General features: G+C 51.8%; 1 protein-coding gene and 1 long non-coding RNA gene across 2 annotated transcripts in view; one reads left to right on the forward strand and one right to left on the reverse strand.

Annotated features, from left to right (window-relative positions):
• Positions 1–21,917, reverse strand: part of mypn (myopalladin) — a 400,028-nt gene that overhangs the window by 226,578 nt on the left and 151,533 nt on the right. Inside the window, 2 exon segments of the mRNA XM_072478794.1 lie at positions 2,198–2,249; positions 5,286–5,461. Coding sequence (XP_072334895.1) covers positions 2,198–2,249; positions 5,286–5,461 — 228 coding nt within the window.
• LOC140392973 (uncharacterized) overlaps positions 15,552–21,917 on the forward strand; it is a 122,178-nt gene continuing 115,812 nt past the window's right edge. The window contains exon 1 of the long non-coding RNA XR_011935460.1: positions 15,552–15,589. This is a non-coding gene — a long non-coding RNA (uncharacterized lncRNA). The remainder of the gene's footprint in view (positions 15,590–21,917) is intronic.

A 21,917-nucleotide genomic window follows, 5' to 3' on the forward strand; every position in this document is an offset into this window, starting at 1 on the left:
GCCAGACTCATGATCGGGGGCCACTGATCGGCAGGGCCGACCCACCACAGGCGGCCGCCGCGCACATGCGTGGACTGCGGCCAGATGTGCAGGGCCCCGTATCGGCAGCCGGAGCTACGAGGACTACTCTGGGGCCCTGCAAGCCCCTTTGAAAACGGAGAATCACTCAGGACTTTCTAGAAAAAATTCCAGAGTGATGCATGCCCATTTTCTCGCGGACGTGGAGATATAGTCCCATTAATGGAGACTCCCGCCCCATGGTAGAGTGAGGGATATGTCAGTCCATGAGGTTACAGATTGTGGTTGAATGCAATTTTGCTGCTGACAATGCCCCATAGTGACTCATAGATACCTCGGGGGCGATTCTCCGAGCCCCGCGCAGGAGAATCGGCGCAGCCGCCCCACGACGCCCCGACGCCAGCGCACGATTCTTCAAGGTGCGGAGATTCGGCGCCATTTGCGCGGCGCGTTTGGTGCGGCACTGGCTGGAATCGGCAGAGCCGCCGATTCTCCGGCCCGGATGGGCCGAGCGTCCACGCCGATACGACAGAGTCCCGCTGGTGCCATTCACCCCTGGTCGCTGCCAGCGGGAACTCTGCGCGAACGGTCAGGGGGCGGCCTGTGGGGGTGGGGGGGGGGGGGGGTGGTAGGGGGCGATTCTCCAATATGGAGCCCAAGTGTTCGCGCTGTCATGAACGCCGTCGCTTTTCACGACGGTGCAACTGGGCCCAGGTACGACCGATTCTGGCCCCCATAGGGGACCAGCACGGCGATGGGGTCTGGCCCGCGATCGGGGCCCAACGATCGGTGGGACGGCCTCTCCCCCCCCCGGGCCTACTTCCCTGCGTGGCCGGCCCCTGAACACCGACGCCATGTTGAGTCGGGGCCAGTGCGCTAAAGAAGTCCCCCGCGCATGCGCAGGTTGGCATGGCCCAACTGCGCATGCGCGGGTTGGCGTGGGGCCCATTTGGCACCACAAAAGGATGCTGGAGCGGCATGAACAGCTCCAGTGCCGTGCTGGCCCCCTGTGGGGGCCAGAATCGGTCGTACCCGGGCCAAGTTCGTGCCGTTGTGAAACGCGACGGCGTTCACAACAGCGCGAACACTTGGGCTCCATATTGGAGAATCGCCCCCCTCATTTCCAGTTGCTAGATCTGTTTAAGGCCTATCCCATTGAGCAAGGTAGTCGAGCCACACAACACGATGGAGGGTATTGTCAATGTGAAGACAGGACTTTATCTCCAAAAAACTGTGCGGTGGTCACGCCTACCGATACTGTCATGGACAGATGCATCCTCGAAAGGTAGATTGGTGAGGACAAAATCAATTAGGTTTCTCCCTCATGTTGGTGCCATTTTAGGCCCAGCCTAGCAGCTGTGTCCTTTAGGATTCAGCCATCCTGCTCATGTCAGTACTGCCAAGGCACTCTTAGTATTGAAAACTGAATCTTCCCCACCTAACATACACTCATAGAATGTACAGTGCCATTCGGCCCATCGAGTCTGCACTGGCCCTTGGAAAGAGCACCAAGCCCATACCTCCTATCCCCACACCTCCACCCGATCCCTGTAACCCCACATGGCTGTTTTTGGACATTAAGGGCAATTTAATATGGTCAATCCACCTAACCTGCACGTCTTTGGACTGTGGGAGGAAACCGGAGCAGCCGGTGGAAACCCACGCACACACGGGGACAACATGCAGACTCCGCACAGACAGTGACCCAAGCCGGGAATCGTACCCGGGACCCTGAGGCTGTGAAGCAACTGTGCTAACCACTGTGCTACTGTGCTGCCCTTGTCACCTTCAATGCTTCTTTCAATTAATGGGCTTCTGATTCATCAGCTGACAGGGGTGTGGGGGTGGGGTTGAGGTGGGAGGTGGTAATTAGCAGGATTTCAGGGGATCCGGAGTCAATACCCACATGGGGTTTCAGTTTGAGTTAGCAAACACCACTGGTTGAAACTGGTGGGTGGATGAAATCAACATCAGCTATTTCCAAGGTAGATATAACAGGTAACATATGGAATACACACTGATTACAGAATGAAAACACCTTTATTTTGACCTAACGTTTTACTTGCAGCCCTCGATTGAGAGCACATTAAAGTTCCAACAATGTGGGTACTTCCAATTCTCCTAATGATCAACAAAAAGTGTCAGATACAGCAGAGTGACAGGGCTTCATTGTACTTACTGAGTCATGTCTTCTTTTTCAGAGTCATGCTCAGATTCAGATGAAGAGAGTCCTGTGAAATATATAATGGGAAAAGGTTTAAAGGTGTGGTTTTAATAAACTGGTAAATATTTTCCAATAGCAGGTCTACATATTCCATAGAAACAAGATAGTTAAAAATGAAACAAATAAATAAGCCGTCAGCCACTGAGAAGTGTAAGCAGTAGAAGATCATTAGCACCTCTAGTGAGTTAGTTGCGGGGAATGATCCCTGTATTTCTATAGTAGGCCTGAGGCCTGGTCAATAGTGATTCTCGGTCCTCATTTTAAAAAGTCCGGTGAGCAGTAGATTCCACTCGGTGTCCCTGCAGCTTTGCCATCAAAGTGGAGATGGGCGACAGACAGCTCCCATAGTTGGAGCTGGTGAATGATAGAGAAAGAGGGGATGATAATGCATGGACTAGGAGTGGCCCTCAGCTAAACTGTGAAGCAGGGAGGAATCTCCTGTTTTCAGTCATGATGGTTCAATTTCAAGGGCAGCATAGTGGCGCAGTGGTAGTAATGTCGTCTCACGGCATCGAGGTCCCAGGTTCGATTCTGGCTCTGGGTCACTGTCCGTGTGGAGTTTGCTCATTCTCCCCGTGCCTGCGTGGGTTTCATCCCCACAACCCAAAGATGTGCAAGGTAGGTGGATTGGCCACACTAAATTACCCCTTAATTGGAAAAAATAATTGGGTGCTCTAAATTTATAAAATAAAATGATGTAGTTGAATTTCTCCCCAACTTCCTTTACTTTCAAGGACAAATTCAGTGCGGCTAGATGGCACACTCATTTTTTTTATTTCTCATTCAGGGGGTGTGGGCATCGATGACTAGGCCGAGTATTTATTGCCCATTCCTAAATGCACTTGAGAAGATGGTGGGGAGCTGCCTTCTAGAACGCTGCAGTTCCTGAGATATGGGTACACCCCCGATGCTGTTAGGGAGAGAATTCCAGGATTTTCACCCAGCAACAGTGAAGGAACGGCCAAATATATTCAGGATAGCTAAGTGTCCTGGAGGAGAACTTGCAGGTGGTGGTTTTCCCACCTTGTTTCCTTTCAGAGAGACGAACAAGTTGGATAATATGCAAGAATATATTTACGATGAAAAGAAAAAAAACTGGAAATGCACAATGTGTCAGTCAACATCTGTGCATTGAACAAGGTTTCAGATGTGAATGTACCCCTTAAACACTACCTAAAAAGTCCGTGTTGTGTGTTTGGAAGGTGCTGTATGTCTAAAAAGGTTTGGTGAGTTGCTGCAGTGCATCTTGTAAATGGTACACACTGCTGCCACTGTATGTCAGTCTTTGAGGTGGTGAATGTTTAAGGCAGTGATGGGGTGCCAAACTTGGATGTTATCGAGCTTCTTGAGTGTTGCACTCATCCAGGCAAATTGAGAATATTCCATCACATTCCTGACTTCTGTAGAATTCCCACAGAGCAGAAGGGGGCCATCAGGCCCATCAAGTCAGCCAGATCCTCTGAGAGAGGACCCTACCTATTCCCCATCCCCCGCCCAATCCCCATAACCCATCTAAACTACACATCTTTGGAAACAAGGGGCAATTTAGCATGGCCGATCCACCTAACCTGCACATCTTTGGACTGTGGGAGGAAACCGGAGCACCCGGAGGAAACCACGCATACACGGGAGAAACTGCAAACTCCACACAGACAGTCACCCAAGGCCTGAATCGAACCCAGGTCCCTGGAGCTGTGAGGCAGCAGTGCTAACTACTCTGCCAACTTGTAGGTGGTGGACAGCCTTTGGGGAGTCAGGAGGTGAGTTACTCCTTGCAGGACTCCTAGCCTCTGAACTGTTCTGGTAGCCATAGAATTTATATGGCTGCTCCTGTTCAGTTTCTGGTCAATTAACCCCTAGTATGTTGATATTGGGTTTCATTTGTGACAAGGAAAGATTAAATATGACCATCCCAATTATCTAATCTTCACTTACTGACAAGAATGCAGCATCTCTGAACCTACCACCAAAACATGACCTAAAAAGTATCCACACGTAAAACCTTGTTCAATATACAGATGTTGACTGACCCTTTGAGGGCCTTAAATGCCTGACCTCTGTGATAGCGGAGCCCCTTTAAGGGGCGGACCTTCGTAGGCCACGCGACCCACTTGGGGCCTATTGTGTTAGAGCGCGTAAACCCCGACCAATGGGGGAAAATTGTAGGGTCCTGGAAGCAGCAGCCTGGGCAGTGTGGACACAGGAGTCAAGGAGTAAAGACCAGTGCTATCCACTGCGCTACATGCCGCCTTTCCTCGTGCTATTACAACCTCTAGATTCCTTTAACCCTGATGCTGACCTCAACCAGAGTATCCTTAAGGAAATCAATGTTTCCCAAGGGTGTATAAACATCAAATTATTGATGAAGGCCATGAAGCTAGATGCGGGAAGAATGTTCCCAATGTTGGGGGCGTCCAGAACTAGGGGTCACCGCCTAAGAATAAGGGGTAAGCCATTCAGAACTGAGATGAAAAAGAACTTCTTCTCTCAGAGAGTTGCGAACTTGTGGAATTCTCTACCACAGAAAGCTGTTGGGGCCAGTTCATAGGATATATTCAAGAGGGAGCTGGGCGTGGCCCTTGCAGCTAAAGGGACCCAGGGGTATGGAGAGAAAGCGGGAATGGGATACTGAATTTGCATGATAATCCATGGTCATATTAAATGGTGGTGCAGGCTCGAAGGGCCAAATGGCCTACTCCTGCACCTGTTTTCTATGTTTCTATGTTTGTAAGCCTCAATCCCAGAAAATACTTCCTTCCTTTCCTGGCTCACTTTACCCAGGCTGGTCTGGTTCTGAATATTTGCCCCTGGATTTCACCTGTCAGGAATTGTACTTGGATGATTTCGGAAGGAATTTCTCCCTTTCCCACCAACAATATCTCTTATAACAGAAACATTTGAATGTCAATCAGGCTAGTATTTGAATTTGGGCCTGTTAAAATATTCAGGCCACACCATACTTGCCAAATCTTAATGTATTACATATAGCACCATGTTCATTGCCATAGATGCCGCAGCTTCAGAATTACTCCAATACCTTTACCTTCTATATAAAGTTCTGCAGATGTTGTGTCTGATCCATATATATTTGAAGCCAAGCAAGTGTAGCGTCCTGTATCCTCCACAAAAGCCTCAGAAATGGTCAATGAGTAATTATTACCATCATAGCCAATCTGAATATCATGTGAATTCTTGAGCTCCTTTCCTTCACAGTACCACCTGTAAAGAAATATTAAATTCCACTATTTAAACAGCTGCAAGACAGACCGGAGTAAAAACAGATTGTTAAACATCCAAAACGACACCTTAGGCAAAGTGCATTCATAGAATCATAGAATTTACAGTGCAGAAGGAGGCTATTCGGCCCACCGAGTCTGCACCAGCCCTTGGAAAGAGTACCCCACCCATCTTCGTAACCCAGTAATCCCACCTAACCTTTTTGGACACTAAGGACAATTTACCAAGGCCAATCCACCTCACCTGCACATCTTTGGACTGTGGGAGGAAACCGGAGCAACCGGAACAAACCCATGCAGATACGGGGAGAATGTGCAGACTCCGCACAGACAGTTAACCAAGCTGTGAATCGAACCTGGGACCGTGGAGCTGTGAAGCAACTGTACTAAAAACTGTGCTACCGTGCGGCCATTCAAGCCAAATAGAGACTAACTGCTACCACCTTTAGGATATAATTTGGGTTCATGACTATAGTTTAGTTATGATGGTCTCCATGACATTAAAGGCAGGGTATGTCTGCCCTGCTGCGTCTGACACTAATCCAAACTTGTTGCAAGTTTTGCCAAAATGGCATTGCATGCATCTGCATCATGTGTTAGTCCAAGAGCTGCACTAAACCTAGGTGTATGATGGCCTCGAAAGAATGGATAAGGTGATTTGTTACTTGACCAAATTCTAATGCAGCATCTATAAGATATGTTGCCACATTCAGCAAGATGAAATATTCTTGAGACAGGATGGACACTTCTGAGACACCCAGATCTTTATGTGGCAATTCGAGAGTTTAGTGTGAAGGGTAGATTTGTGTATATGTTACATGTAACAAGGTACATGATACCCCTTTCCTGATAGGTTTATGTAAATTACAGAGAAACCAAAGAACTAAGAGCTATGTGAGCAAGTTGTGTTCAAAGGTCATGTATTAAAATGTTGGCATATCATTGAACCAGGCTGTTTTTAGTGGGGGCGCACGTAAAATCTGAGGGGGGGGCAAGCATGAAATCTGAGGGGTGGCAAGCCTGTAAGAAACTACAGAGTCGTGAACACAGCCCATCAAGCGAACCCACCTCCAATCCATTGATTCTGTCTACACCTCCCGCTGCCTTTGGAAAGCAGCCAGCATAATCAAAGCCCCCTCCCACTTGGGTTATTCTTTCTTCCAACCTCTTCCATCAGGAAGGAGATACAAAAGCCTGAGAACAAGCACAACAGATTCAAACACAGCTTCTTCCCCGCTGTTACCTGACTTCTGAATGAACTGAACTGATCTCTCCACGCATCTCCTCGACTGAGTAGTACCACACTCCATGGGCGTCATTCTCCGACTCCCCAGCGGGTTGGAGAATGGCAGTTGGCCGCCGTGAATCCCGCCCCCGCCGGTTGCCGAAGTCTCCGGTACCGGATATTCGGCGGGGGCGGGAATCGGGCCGCGCCGGTTGGCGGGCCCCCCCGCTGGATTCTCCGGCCCGGATGGGCCGAAGTCCCACCGATAAATTGCCTGTCCCGCCGGCGTAAATTAGAGTACCTATTTACCGGCGGGACAAGGCGGCATGGGCGGGCTCCGGGGTCCTGGGGGGGGGCGCGGGGCGATCTGACCCCGGGGGGTGCCCCCATGGTGGCCTGGCCTGCGATCGGGGCCCACCGATCCGCAGGCGGGCCTGTGCCGTGGGGACAATCTTTCCCTTCCGCCTCCGCCATGGTCTCCACCATGGCGGAGGCGGAAGAGACTCACCCCACTGCGCATGCGCGGGAATCTGTCAGCGGCCGCTGACGCTCCCGCGCATGCACCGCCCCGACATGTAATTTCCGCGCCAGCTGGCGGGGCAACAAAGGCCGTTTCCGCCAGCTGGCGGGGCAGAAATACCTCCGGCGCTGGCCTAGCCCCTCATTGTTGGGGCTTGGCCCCCAAAGATGCGGAGCATTCCGCACCTTTGGGGCGGCGCGATGCCCGTCTGATTGGCGCCGTTTTGGGCGCCAGTCGGGGGACATCGCGCCGTTTGGGGAGAATTTTGCCCCATATTCTTCACCTGATGTTTATGTCTATGTACTTACATTGTGTAAAAAACTGGATAAAACCAAATTACTGCGGATGCTGGAATCTGAAACCAAAGAGAAAATGCTGGAAAATCTCAGCTGGTCTGGCAGCATCTGTAGGGAGAGAAAGAGCTAAAGGGTCACCTGGACTCGAAACATTAGCTCTTTTCACTCCCTACAGATGCTGCCAGACCTGATGAGGTTTTCCAGCATTTTCTCTTTGGTTGTTTACATTGTAGGCGGGATTCTCCCTTATGGAGAAAAAGTCCCCACGCTGGCGGGAAAATCGGCGGCAACCATTCCAGCGTCAACAGCACTTCCGGGGGCTAGGAGGACGGCGGAGAGGTTGGCGCCGCACTAGCCGGCGGTGAAGGGACTGCGCGAGTTAGCACATGCGCTGAAGGGCCGGCGTGATCTTGCGCATGCGCGGAACCGCCAGCGTAGTTCTGCGCATGCGCAGACCGGCCGGTGTATTCTGGCACATGTGCAGGAGGTTGCCTTCTCCGCGCCGGTCATGGCGGAGCCCTACAGGGGCATGCGCGGAAGGAAGGAGTGCCCCCACGGCACAGGCCCACCCGCTAATAGGTGGGCCCCGATCGCGGGCCAGGCCACCGTAGAGGCACCCCGGGGTCGGATATCCCTGCGCCCCCCCTGAGGACCGCCCCAGCCGACTTACCTGCCAGGTCCCGCCGTGTGAGACCATGTCTAATCCACGCCAACGGGACTGGCCAGAAATGGACGGCCGCTCTGCCCATCGGTGCCCGGAGAATTGCCGGGGGGCCCCCACTGCCAATGGCCCCTGACCGGTGTGGCTCGAACCCCGCCCCTGCCCGAAACCGGCGCCGGAGAATACGGCAGCCAGCGGCGGGGCGGCGGGGCAGGATTCGCACCGCCCCCCCCCCCGGGATTCTCCGACCTAGCGGGGGGTCGGAGAATCCCGCTTTGTGTATTTATCATATGTCCTATGTTTTTCATGTATAGAACGATCTGTCTGGACCGAACAATACTTTTCACTGTACCTCGGTACACTTGACAATAAATCTAAATCTAAATATCACCTTCCTGCCCACCCCTAAGATTTCCCCCATAATACGGTGGGTGAGCACCAAAATCGTCAGCCTAACAAGCAAGGAAGTGGGGATATATCCTTTGGGGGGTTGCCCTGTGCATGTCGGGGATAGCATCCAATGCAATGATGATATCCTCTGCTTTGTTCCTCACTGCCCGGCCTTACCCACTCTCTCATCTCCCACATCCTTCCCAGTCAATTTACCTCGCCCCAAAGACTCTGCTTGCTTCATCTATGGGACTACTTGCAGTTCGAGCAGCGCCCACTACTGGGACTGCTGCGCCTTCTCGCTCTTCCAGACAATCAGATTGTCTGATTCTCTCGAGGCTGAGACTTGCTCCCATTGTGTCCTACACTCTGATTGCTTAGGCCACCCGCAATATGTTATGGCTGCAGGGCCGCCTCCTTTAACATGTGCCGGCTGTCATCCGACATTTCTTCCGGGAACCGAATATTACGCTCCCTTCCCCCTCCCCCACCCACCCGTAAAACTCATCAAATAATCAGAGCCAGGTTTTCAAGCAGGCTCTTAATTTCGCAATATACTCTGAAAGTATTGGTTGCTCTCACATCGCATAAATAATTATTACAGAGCACAAAGAGCTCATAAATGTGCAATCTGAGCAACTATAATATGTTCATCAATACAGTAAATATGCAAACATACAAAAACACAGACAGGAAAGATTGCTTGGACCACGCTTGTCCCAAAATGTTACAAGGTTCTAATTAACAGCCTCATTAATCACAAGACTCACCGGACTCTCCTGTTTCCTTTACCTGGATCTCCCCTGTATCACATTCTCCTCATACTCACCACTCTTAACAGCATCATTTTACATCGGTTTATATCTTACACATTGACTATTAGCTATTCCATCAAGACAGGTACATTTTGAAGACACTACACAAGATTTTGAGGGCGGCATGGTAGCACAGTGGTTAGCATTATTGCTTCACAGCACCAGGGTCCCAGGTTTGATTCCCAGCTTGGGTCTCTGTCTGTGCGGAGTCTGCACATTCTCCCCGTGTGTGCGTGGGTTTCCTCCGGGTGCTCCGGTGACCCAAGCCGGAATCGAACCTGGGACCCTGGAGCTGTGAAGCAATTGTGCTATCCCCAATGCTACCGTGCTTCCCCCTGATGTAAGCCTGCTTGCGACACTAATAAATATTATGACAAATCCTTTGCTCTCTTTCTTGGAAGAACAGGTTCCACACAGCTGAATGGCACCAGTGGAAGTACAGCTTGTCCACATACCTTCTCCACTCTTGCTAGCTTTTATGAAGCAGAGTCAAGGCTATCCAAACTGGCAACAGCAGAGGAGATGTTCTGCAGGATTATTTCATACATGAGTATACTTGTGTCTTCTGTCCCACCATACATACTCTGGCTTCTGTCCCACCACACATACTCTGCAAGACAAGCTACAAATGCTTCAACCACCAACTTCACTTTCTCGCTGCTTTTCCTTCACACCACAAACTAATTCCACTTTCTCTCTTGCTGTGAATGTGGGAAACCTTGTGCTCGGGGAGGAAGAGAAGCCCTGACTTCCTTAAGATGTATCATCACTTGATATTGTAGCATAAAGGGTTAATGTTGAACATGTAAATATATATTCTACAGTATCGGTGATGATAACAGAACTATCTCCCCATGTTCTATGTAGACCATTATGTACAGACTACCTTGTAAATAGTTAGCACAACATTCACTAAAGGATAGAATTTGATAACAGTATCACTTCCAGCCTGATCAGTAAATCCAGGATTACAACAAGCATATACTCGACCAAAACCAACAATAACAGATTGTGGAAATGGTTAGATGCCGAAAGGAGCAACCCGTGAAGAGCCCCATGACTGGAAGGAGGAGCGAGGGAAACAACAGCAGGACAAGGACAGTGCAGGAAAAGCTTCGACCATATTCCAAACAAAGCAACAGTACAAGGAAGAGATGGAAAACGTCCTCCATCTACAGAATGCTTTGACCATTTGGAAGGCCTGGATCCAGCTGAAAAGTGGCAGAACTGGCGTCACAGATGCACCAGATACAAAACAGCATCAGGAGCAGCAGAAAGAACTACCAAGGAGAAGGTCAGTACCTTACTTTGTACCGCATCGGTTGGGAGGTCAGGCATACTAACCTCAGTGTTCTTGAAGGAGCCAAGAGCACCAGCATCGAGGCCATGATCATCCGAAGCCAACTCCGCAGGGCCTGCCATGTGCTTAGGATGTCAGAGTCCTGACTTCCAAAGCAAATCTTCTTCACCCAGCTCAAGGTAGGCTTCCAAACAAGAGGAGAACAAAAGAAGCACTTCAAGACACCCGAAGGCTTACCTCAAGAAATGCAACATCAACGTCAACACCTGGGAGACTGATGCGACCATCAATTCACACGAGACGGAGAGTTGAAGTGAACAGTGGTTTTAATCAGCTAGAACTGTGCCTGCCTGTGACTGCTCTGTACTGAGTGCCACACAGGCTGCAGCTCTATATACCTCCACCGAGGGGGCAGAGCCACAGGCGGAGCCCACAAGGGCATCAACATAATACAATACAATGTAATGCAATTACAATGGTGAATGGTAGCAGTAATACATTCACCACATTCACCCCCTGTTAAAAATTGAAGTCCAGCGCGGATGAAGTGGGCTCACAGATCGAGTCTGCCCGGCGCCTTGATCGTTCGCTGTGATCGTCTGAGCTCTGGTTTCGCTGCAGGCACGGGTGTTGAACTCGTCGTTGTGGGCATGGGTGTTGGGCTCGTTGACTCCGGGAGTGTCTCTTCTGGAGCTTCATCACTGTAGGTTGGCGATGGGGTGAGGGGGAGTGTAGGCCACGTAGGGGCGGGGGCGGTGTTCGGATTAGGGTGGGGAGGGGGGGGTCGGTGATGGTCGCAGGGGAACCGACGGGTGCCAGATCCCGGAGGGAGACTGTATCTTGTCGGCCGTCGTGGTGCATACTGGGGCTTGGCGTGAAGGAGCTGGACCCTCTCGACCAGGGGGTCGGACTTATGGCTCCTCACGTGCTTTCAGAGGAAGACAGGCCCCGGTGTTGTCAGCCAGGACGGAAGCGGACCCCGGAGGTGGATTTCCTGGGAAAAACAAACAGGCAGTCATGAGGGGTCTGGTTCGTGGCTGTGCTGAGGAGTGGCCTAATGGTGTGGAGCGCATTGGGGAGGACCACCTGCCAGCGGGAAACTGGGAGACTCCTAGACCGTAGGGCCAGAAGGACGGCCTTCCATACCGTCGCGTTCTCCCTCTCCACCTGTCCGTTTCCCCGGGGGTTGTAGCTCCTGCTCGAGGCACTGCCCTTACCGAGCAGGTACTGACGCAGCTCATCGCTCATAAACGAGGAGCCCCGGTCACTGTGGACGTAAGTGGGGAAACCGAACAGGGTGAAGATACTATGCAGGGCGATAATGACAGTGGCCGAGGTCATGTTGGGCATGGTATGGCAAAGGGGAAACGGGAATACTCGTCAATGACATTAAGAAAATACGCGTTGCGGTCAGTGGAGGGGAGGGGCCCTTTGAAATTGATGCTGAGGCGCTCAAAGGGCCGGGATGCCTTCACCAGGTGGTCCTTGTCTGGAAAATAGAAGTGCGGCTTGCACTCCGTGCAGACTTGGCAGTCCCTGGTCATGGCCCTGTCCTCCTCGGTGGAGTAGGGCAGGTTGCGGGTCTTGATGAAGTGGAGAAGCCGGGTGACCCCCGGGTGACAGAGGTCATTGTGGATGGCCCGGAGTCGGTCATCTTGCGCGCTGGCGCATGTGCCGCAGGACAGGGCATCTGGGGGCTCGTTGAGCTTCCCGGGACGATACACAATATCGTAATTATAGGTGGAGAGTTCGATCCTCCACCTCAAGATTTTATATTTCTTGATCTTGCCCCGCTGTGTATTGTTGAACATAAAGGCTACCGACTGTTGGTCGGTGACGAGGGTGAACCTCCTACCAGCCAGGTAGTGCCTCCAATGCCGCACAGTTTCCACAATGGCTTGAGCTTCTTTTTCAACTGAGGAGTGTCGAACCTCGGAGGCGTTAAAGAAGGCTGCCTGGTTAAGGGTAGCGGCCAGAGCGACATCTGACGCGTCACTCTCCACCTGGAATGGGATGGACTCGTCCACCGCGTGCATCGCGGCTTTGGTAATATCTGCCTTGAATTGGCTGAAGACCAGGTGGGCCTCAGTCGTCAGGGGGAAGATGGTGGCTTTGATAAATGGGCGGGCTTTGTCCGCATAGTTGGGGACCCACTGGGCATAAAATGAAAAGAACCTGAGGCATCTTTTCAGGGCCTTGGGGCAGTGGGGGAGGGGGAGTTGCAGGAGGGGGCGCATGCGGTCGGGGTCGGGCCCTAGGACTTTGTTTTCCATGACATAGTCGAGGATGGCCAGTCAGGTTGTGCGGAAAATGCATTTCTCCTTGTTATAGGTGAGATTGAGGGCTTGGGCGGTTTGGAGAAACTTCTGAAGGTTGGCGTCATGGTCCTGCTGATCATGGCCGCAGATGGTGACGTTGTCCAAGTACGGAAATGTGGCCCGCAGCCCGTACTGGTCCATCATTCAGTCCATCGTTCTTTGGAAGACCGAGACCCCGTTGGTGATGCCGAAGGGGACCCGGAGGAAGTGGAAGAGGCGGCCGTCTGCCTCAAAGGCCATGTAGCGGTCTCCTGGGCGGATTGGGAGCTGGTGGTATGCAGACTTCAGATCTACCGTGGAGAACACCCGGTAGTGTGCAATTTGATTCACCATGTCCGCTATCCGGGGAGGGGGTACGCATCGGGTTGTGTGCACCGGTTTATGGTTCGGCTGTAGTCTACACCATCCGGTTCTTTCCCCTGGTCCTGCCGACCACCACTTCGGCTCTCCAGGAGCTATTACTGGCCTCGATGACCCTCTCCCTCAAGAGCCGCTGGACCTCTGACTTGATAAAAGTCCTGCCCTGGGCACTGTACCGCCTGCTCCTGGTGGCGACGGGTTTACAGTCGGCGGTAAGGTTCGTGAAGAGCGGGGGCGGGGCAACCTTAAGGGTCGCGAGTCTACATAAGGTGAGAGGGGGTAGGGGCCGGCCGAACTTCAGGGTCAGGCTCCTGAGGTTGCACTGGAAGTCCAGTCCTAACAGGAGAGGGGCGCAGAGGTCGGGGAGGACATATAGCTTCAAATTGGAGCACTCGGCGCCCTGTATCGCGAGGTTCACGGCACAGTACCCCCGGATCTGCACTGAATGCGATCCGGAAGCGAGGGAGATTGTTTGGAACACGGGCGAACTTTGGAGAGAACAGCGCCTTACCGTGTCTGGGTGTATGAAGCTCTCCGTGCTCCCAGAGTCAAACAGGCAGGGCGTTTCGTGCCCATTGACCCGGACGGTCATCATCGCGTTCCTGAGTGCTTGGGCCGTGACTGGTCGAAGGTGACAACGCCAAGCTGCGGGGAGCCGGCATGGTCGGAGGTGGTGGGGCGGTCCCAAGATGGCGGCCCCCGTTGGTCGCAAGTGTCGGGCGGCGTTGAAGATGGCGTCCAAGATGGCGGCCCCCGTCGGTCGCACTTGTCGGGCGGCGTTGGAGATGGTGGTCAAGATGGCGACCCCCATGAGTCGCACGTGTCGGGTAGGGTTAAAGATGGCGGCCCCCACGGACATCACGAGGCTGATGACGCGTCCGAAGGGGGCGGTATCGGCAGGCACGCAGCCACGCTGTGGGGTCTGCGGGCCTGTGAGTCTGAAAGTCGGGCCTGTGATTTAGGAGCTTTGGATCTGGCCAGGCAGAATTTGGCAAAGTGTCCTTTCTTGCCGCAGTCGCTACTGGTCGCATTCCGAGCCGGGCAACGCTGCCTGAGGTGCTGGTTCTGACCGCAGAAATAGCAGGGCAGCTCCCCGGGTTGGGCGGGCAGCCACGCGGCACAGGCCTGGGACACCCTCTGGTCGGGTGTCCACGAGGGGATCGCGTGGTCGGAGGGGAAAGCATTGAGGCTCTGAAACGCTACTTCGAAGGAGGTAGATTCCTTTGGCTTCAGCTGCCTGTGGGTCGAGTTCCAGTCAATCAGGTTTGAGGGCTGCTTCCATAGCGATATTGTAGCTGACTAAATTAATGCGACCATCAATTCACACGAGACGGAGAGTTGAAGTGAACAGTGGTTTCAATCAGCTAGAACTGTGCCTGCCTGCGACTGCTCTGTATTGAATGCCGCCTACAGGCTGCAGTTCTACATACCTCCCCCGAGGGGTCGGAGCCACAGGTGGAGCCCACATCAACATAATACAATTACAATGGTGAATGATAGCAGTAATACATTCACCACAGAGACCCTTGCTCAGAAAGGACTTACTTGGAGGAACCTCCTGATTGGAGGGACACAATTCTTTGAGGATCCCCGACAGAAAGAGGAGGACCAGAAAAGGAGCCTCAGAAAGGAATACCAGCAATCTAGAATTCAAGGTACTGAAAACAGGCTGAGAAGATACACATCCAGAAACAGAAACTTCCACGAGGCTCTGGCTGAATTGATAATGGCCGATTGCAAGAGCACTCAATTGAACACGTAAACTCGTTATTGCTAGGTGGACTTTGTGATTACCCACTCACGTTTACACAAAAGAACAAGACCATGCTATGAATATGTAACAAATTTCCAGATACAGGTGATCAACTTAGCAGCAGGATGAAGGGAAAGACAAAAGAAGCCATCCGACGCCATAATGGGCTGCAAGCTGGTCAGACGAGGGTGTTTCAGAGGACAGTGGGTCTTGATTGAATTACCCTGGATAAACAGGTGTATCCTGTTTTTCCCATTAACGAGTTGGATGGGACAATGGCCAGTTGTGGATGTATACCTATGACTCAATGCTAGCAGACCAGCATAAAGGAAGGATCATCGGACCTGATCTTCAGCGATAACCTGGGAGTCCCCAGGCGCAACCGTCGCAAGAAAATGAGACCCTGGATTTTGACGCCCAGAGAAGGTATCCATATCGAGTGATCGTAACTGGGCCAGCCTCCTTTACTAAATGTGAGTAAAACCTGAAGCACAGTTGTGAGTCTGAGTCATACTTTGTTGAGAGAGAGAATTGTGAATAAAATTGTGTTAGACTGTGAACCTGGTTTGTCCTTTGTTCATCTCGCTAATAAGGGCACCAGGGTAAAAGTTTTGATTAATACACTGGTCAAAGTATCTGAGATTTTACAGAAACAGCACCTTCCAAGTGTGTGGTCGAAGATACGGCTCTAGGGTCAGGCTCATCAGCCACGCAAGAACCCACAGAACCCATGAGAAGTAACATGGAGTTTCTTAGGTGGACAATCATACTCGTTAGCGAGTGATTGCCGTGAAGATATACCAAAGACAGCAATGCAGATGACATAATGGTCAGACAGGTCATAAATGAAGACATTGCACCATATGAAGAAGTTATTAAAGTCTCTGATACTTATTTCAATCTTCAGAAAATCACTAGCAGAGAGCGAGCAAAATTTAATAGGTGATGCCAAAGTCACAGAGAGAGCATAGATTCCTTTTTAATGAGCTATATTGGTTCACAGAAAATTGCGAATATGGAGCCTTGAAAGATTAACCAATTTGGGATTGCACTGTTGTAGGAGTCTTGGAAGAGATCTGCATATCTGTATGTATATAAAGGGTTAATAGACGTAACAGCGAGGTAACCACTAGATGGCAGCACTAGAAATGGGTATAAAAGACAAGCTCAAGCCAAGTTTTTAAAAAAAGTTAGAGCACGCAATTAATTTTTCCCAATTAAGAGGCAATTTAGCGTGGCCAAGTTAATATATATTTAATCTTGTTAATTTAATCTCTAGTTTAGTTGTTGAAGAGAGAACACATTCACAGTTTGATTGTTAACGTTATTCAGTAAACAATTTGCTTTAATTGAAGACTTTGAGTGTTAATGAACATAGAGTACAGGATCATCTTGGAAAGAAGCAAATGAGTAATAAGATATTACACAATGTAATATAACATGGTACCAGGCTATTGATTTCAAGAAAATTTATTAGATTAGAATCAGCGAGAAAAAAGAAAAAATTTGTACCGACTATTCAACTGGGGAGGCTTCGCAGCATTCAGGGGCGAAATTCTCCCCCAACGGCGCGATGTCCGCCGACTGGCGCCAAAAACGGCGCCAATCAGACGGGCATCGCGCCGGCCCAAAGGTGCGGAATGCTCCGCATCTTTGGGGGCCGAGCCCCAACACTGAGGGGCTAGGCCGGCGCCTGAGGAATTTCCGCCCCGCCAGCTGGCGGAAATGGCGTTTGGTGCCCCGCCAGCTGACGCGGAAATGCGGCGCATGCGCGGGAGTGTCAGCGGCCGCCGACAGTTTCCCGCGCATGCGCAGTGGGGAGAGTCTCTTCCGCCTCCGCCATGGTGGAGGCCGTGGCGGAGGCGGAAGGGAAAGAGTGCCCCCACGGCACAGGCCCGCCCCGGGTGAGACACATTAGATTAGAATCAGCAGAAAGAATTTGTACCGACTATTGAACTGGAGGAGTAGAAAGATCTTGGAGTCTATGTTCATAGATCTTTGAAAGTTGCCACTCAAGTGGATAGAGCTGTGAAGGAGGCCTATGGTGTGCTAGCGTTCATTAACAGAGGGATTGAATTTACGAGCCGTGAGGTGATGATGCAGCTGTACAAAACCTTGGTAAGGCCACATTTGGAGTACTGTGTGCAGTTCTGGTCGTCTCATTTTAGGAAGGGTGTGGAAGCTTTGGAAAAGATGCAAAGGAGATTTACCAGGATGTTGCCTGAAATGGAGAGTCGGTCTTACGAGGAAAGGTTGAGGATGCCTTTTCTCATTAGAACGGAGAAGGATGAGGGGAGACTTGATAGAGGTTTATAACATGATCAGGGGAATAGATAGAGTAGACAGTCAGAGACTTTTTCCCCGGGTAGAACAAACCATTACAAGGGGACATAAATTTAAGGTGAATGGTGGAAGATATAGGGGGGATGTCAGAAGTAGGTTCTTTACTCAGAGAGTAGTGGGGGCATGGAATGCACTGCCTGTGGAAGTAGTTGAGTCGGAAACATTAGGGACCTTCAAGCGGCTATTGGATAGGTGCATGGATTACGGTAGAATGATGGGGTGTAGATTAATGTGTTCTTAATCTAGGACAAAAGTTCAGCACAACATCATGGGCAGAAGGGCCTGTTCTGTGCTGTATTTTCTATGTTCTATGTTCAAGCTTGACACTGGGGCTTTAGCTAATCTACTGACAAGCAAAAATCTCAATCCGATTCCAGGGGAATATGAGATTTTACCTGCTGCATGTAGGCTGAAAGACTACAATGGTAATCAGATTGCTTCAAGAGGATCGTGCCATCTTAAAGTAACAAATCAGAAAGTAAAGAATACACTACGATTTGAGATTGTGGATAACGAAAAATCATCACTGTTAGGCGCTGAGGAATTTCCGCCCCGCCAGCTGGCGGAAATGGCGTTTGGTGCCCCGCCAGCTGACGCGGAAATGCGGCGCATGCTAATCAACACTGTTAGGCGCTCAGACTTGCAAAGACTTGCAGCTTGTGAAAATGAAAATCACTTATTGTCACGAGTAGGCTTCAATGAAGTTACTGTGAAAAGCCCCTAGTCGCCACATTCCGGCGCCTGTTCGGGGAGGCTGGTTCAAAGAATCTATATGACTACTCAGGACACAATAGTCATGGAAGATGAAATCCGGCATATCCTTCAACGTGATTTATTTAAAGGTATGGACACTTTACATTACAGTACAAGATTTTACTGAAAGAAAGATGCAAAACCTGTAATTCCTCCGCCGAGGAGGGTTCCAGCTCCTTTGCGAGAGAGGTTGAAACTAGAACTTGACCGACTACAATCACGAGGAATCATCTCTCGAGTCACGCAGCCGACTGACTGGGTCAGCTCTCTAGTATCTGTTAAAAAACCATCTGGAAATCTTCGAATCTCCATAGATCCGAAGCATTTAAACAAAAATATTCGTAGGGAACACTATCCCATCCCTACGTGTGAAGAAATCACATGCGAGATGGCGAATGCTCATATCTTCACAGAACTCAGCACTTCGCAGGGATTCTGGCAGATACAGCTTGGCGACTTGATCAGATTATTGTGCACTTTAAATACTCCATTTGGACGCTTCTGCTTTAACCGCATGCCTTTTGGGATAATACCCGCTTCAGAGATTTTCCATAGGATAATAGAGCAGATGACTGAGGGTATCGATGGTGTAAGGGTATATGTCGATGACATAATCATCTGGTCCGCGACTGGTCCACGTTTAAAGAAGGTGTTTCAAAGAATCCATAAGTATGGATTGAAACTAAACCAATCTAAGTGCACGTTTGCACAAGCATCATTAAACTTCTTGGGAGATACCATGGGCGGGATTCTTCGACCCCCCTCCGGGTCGGAGAATCGCCGGGGGTGGCGTGAGTCCCGCCCCCGCCGGTTGCCGAATTCTCCGGCACCGGAGATTCGGCGGGGGTGGGAATCCCGCCGCGCCGGTTGGCGCGGTTAGGGCTCACGATGCGGAGGATTCCGCACCTTTGGGGCAGCGCGATGCCAGACTGATTTGCGCCGTTTTTGGCGCCGGTCAGCGGACATCGCGCCGATTACGGAGAATTTTGCCCTATGTGTCAGACCAGGGGCGAAATTCTTCGGAAACGGAGCGATGTCCGCCGACTGGCGCCCAAAACGGCGCAAATCAGATGGGCATCGCGCAACCCCAAAGGTGCGGAATGCTCCGCATCTTTGGGGGCCGAGCCCCAACCTTGAGGGGCTAGGTCGGCGCCGGATGAATTTCCGCCCCGCCAGCGGCGGGAAAGGCCTTTGGTGCCCTGCCAGCTGGCGCGGAAATGACATCTCCGGGCGGCGCATGCGTGGGAGCGTCAGCGGCCGCTGACGGCATTCCCGCGCATGCGCAGTGGAGGGAGTCTCTTCCGCCTCTGCCATGGTGGAGACCGTGGCGGAGACGGAAGGGAAAGAGTGCCCCCACGGCACAGGCCCGCCCGCGGATCGGTGGGCCCCGATCGCGGGCCAGGCCACTGTGGGGGAACCCCCCGGGGCCAGATCGCCCCGCGCCACCCCAGGGCCCCGGAGCCCTAGTCCTTGTCCCGCCAGTAAGGTAGGTGGTTTAATTTACGCCGGCGGGACAGGCATTTTAGCGGCGGGACTTCGGCCCATCCGGGCCAGAGAATCGAGCGGGGGGGGGGCCCGCCAAACGGCGTGGCGCGATTCCCGCCCCCACCGAATATCCGGTGCCGGAGACGTCGGCAACCGGCAGGGGCGGGATTCATGCCAGCCCCCGGCGATTCTCCGAACCGGCGGGGGGTCGGAGAATCTCGACCCTGATCAGAAAGTCCACCACTTTTGAATGGACATAAAGTCATCAAGATGAATGGGTGGATCTTAAAATACCAACGAATGACTGCACCAATACTTGCTTTCTTCGACCCGAATAGAGCAACCAAGATAGCCACTGATGAAGTCAGGATGGAATCAGTGCAGTTCTTTTACAGCAGAATGATCAATCTGATTGGGTTCCCGTTGCATATACTGCGAGGGCTAAGACTGCAACAGAGTGCAGCTATACACGGGTGGAAAAGGAATGTCTTGGACTGCTCGGGAAGACTGAAATTCCACGACTATGTGTACGGGCTTCCAAGTTTTCTAGTGGTAATGGATCACAGACCGTTGGTCCATATAATAGAGAAGAATTTAAATGACATGACTCCTCGTCTGCAGCATATCATGATGAAGTTCAGGAGGCATGACTTTAACTTGATATACACTCCGGGAAAAGATCTCATCATTGCTGAGACGTTATCCAGATCAATTACTACTGGAAGTACACTTACTAGAGTTTATTAGAGACATCGAAGCTCAAACTCAGTTATGTACGGAGAATCTTCCGGCATCTGATGAGAAGCTACAACTGGGGCGGAGAATGGCCGTTGGCCGCCGTGAATCCCGCCCCCGCCCCCGCCGAAGTCTCCGCTCCCGGAGATTGGGCGGGGGCGGGAATCCGGCCGCTGGATTCTCCGGCCCGGATGGGCCGAAGTCCCGCCCAGGAATTGCCTGTCCCGCCGGCGTAAATCAGACCTGGTATTTACCGGCGGGACCAGGCGGCGTGGGCGGGCTCCGGGGTCCTGGGGGGGGGCGCGGGGCGATCTGACCTCGGGGGGTGCCCCCACGGTGGCCTGGCCCGCGATCGGGGCCCACCGATCCGCGGGCGGGCCTGTGCCGTGGGGGCACTCTTTCCCTTCCGCCTCCGCTACGGCCTCCACCATGGCGGAGGCGGAAGAGACTCTCCCCACCGCGCATGCGCAGGAAACTGACAGCGGCCGCTGACGCTCCCGCGCATGCGCTTGGAAACTGACAGCGGCCGCTGACGCTCCCGTGCATGCGCCGCATTTCCGCGCCAGCTGGCGGGGCAACAAACACCATTTCCGCCAGCTGGCGGGGCGGAAATCCCTCCGACTTCCGCACCTTTTTGCCGGCGCGATGCCCGTCTGATTGGCGCCGGCTTTGGCGCCAGTCGGCGGGCATCCCGCCGTTGGGGGAGAATTTTGCCCCTGATTTGTCAAGAAACAAAGAAAGAAAATGAAATGAATGAATGAAATGAAATGAAAATCGTTTATTGTCACAAATAGGCTTCGAAGTTACTGTGAAAAGCCCCTAGTCGCCACATTCCAGCGCCTGTTCGGGGAGGCTGGTACGGGAATTGAACCGTGCTGCTGACCTTCCTTGGTCTGCTTTCAAAGCCAGCGATTTAGCCCTGTGCTAAACCAGCCCCTTTTGATGCAACTTTGCTAAGAACAAAGAACAAAGAAATGTACAGCACAGGAACAGGCCCTTCGGCCTTCCAAGCCCGTGCCGACCATGCTGCCCGACTAAACTACAATCTTCTACACTTCCTGGGTCCGTATCCCTCTATTTCCATCCTATTCATGTATTGTCAATATGCCCCTTAAATGTCACTATGGTCCCTGCTTCCACCACCTCCTCCGGTAGCGAGTTCCAGGCACCCACTACCCTCTGTGTAAAAAAACTTGCCTCGTACATCTACTCTAAACCTTGCCCCCTCACCTTAAACCTATGACCCCTAGTAATTGACCCCTCTACCCTGGGGAAAAGCCTTTGACTATCCACTCTGTCTATGCCCATCATAATTTTGTAGACCTCTATCAGGTCGCCCCTCAACCTCCGTTGTTCCAGTGAGAACAAACCGAGTTTATTCAACCGCTCCTCATAGCTAATGCCCTCCATACCAGGCAACATTCTGGTAAATCTCTTCTGCACCCTCTCTAAAGTCTCCACATCCTTCTGGTAGTGTGGCGACCA

Source organism: Scyliorhinus torazame, chromosome 16 (genome assembly GCF_047496885.1).
Source record: "Scyliorhinus torazame isolate Kashiwa2021f chromosome 16, sScyTor2.1, whole genome shotgun sequence".
Classification (NCBI taxonomy): Eukaryota; Metazoa; Chordata; class Chondrichthyes; order Carcharhiniformes; family Scyliorhinidae; genus Scyliorhinus; species Scyliorhinus torazame.